Source organism: Cyprinodon variegatus, unplaced genomic scaffold (genome assembly GCF_000732505.1).
Source record: "Cyprinodon variegatus isolate N-32 unplaced genomic scaffold, C_variegatus-1.0 Scaffold24, whole genome shotgun sequence".
Taxonomy (NCBI): Eukaryota; Metazoa; Chordata; class Actinopteri; order Cyprinodontiformes; family Cyprinodontidae; genus Cyprinodon; species Cyprinodon variegatus.
The window spans coordinates 1,805,986-1,806,528 of NW_015150477.1; the positions used below are offsets into that span (position 1 = coordinate 1,805,986).

The 543-nt window shown below is 54.9% G+C and overlaps 1 protein-coding gene across 2 annotated transcripts in view; it reads left to right on the forward strand.

The window, feature by feature from the left end:
* The window catches only part of sh2b1 (SH2B adaptor protein 1), a 19,947-nt gene that overhangs the window by 7,504 nt on the left and 11,900 nt on the right, over positions 1–543 (forward strand). For both annotated transcript variants that reach the window (XM_015393918.1, XM_015393926.1), the window contains exon 4: positions 226–317. In XM_015393918.1, the coding sequence (XP_015249404.1) occupies positions 226–317 (92 nt within the window). The remainder of the gene's footprint in view (positions 1–225; positions 318–543) is intronic.

The following is a 543-nucleotide window of genomic DNA, read 5'->3' on the forward strand; positions in this document are numbered from 1 at the left end:
GTCTCTCCGAATCAGACCAGGCTTTCCCCAAAAGGATTGCCAATTATTAAGCAAAGATGGAACTCTAAGGAGTGTCCCTCATGGCCCTCCGTAGATCACAAACATAAAAGCCTGTGATCTTCAGACTTGCTGCGGTTCTGGATGTTTCCCTCGGTGGAACCAGAACCCAAACAGGCCGGCCCGTTTCTGACCCGTCTCTGACCCGCATGTCTCTGTTCTTCTCAGCTGGAGGGGTCGGCCCAGTATGTGATCGAAACGCGAGACGCCGTCCAAATGAGAGCCTGGCTAAGTGACATCAGAAACGCCATCTGTCTCAGGTAATCACCCAGCCGGGTCAGAACCGGCTCGCTTCCTTTCTCTTTGATTTTCACACTCTAGCAGAGACCTGTTTTCCCACCAAACCGGTCCCATCGGGACCTCTGGTTCAATCAGGGCCGCTGGTCTTTGGTCCCATCAGGACCGCTGGTCCCATCAGGACCGCTGGTCTTTGGTCCCATCAGGACCGCTGGTCCCATCAGGACCGCTGGTCTTTGGTCCCATCAG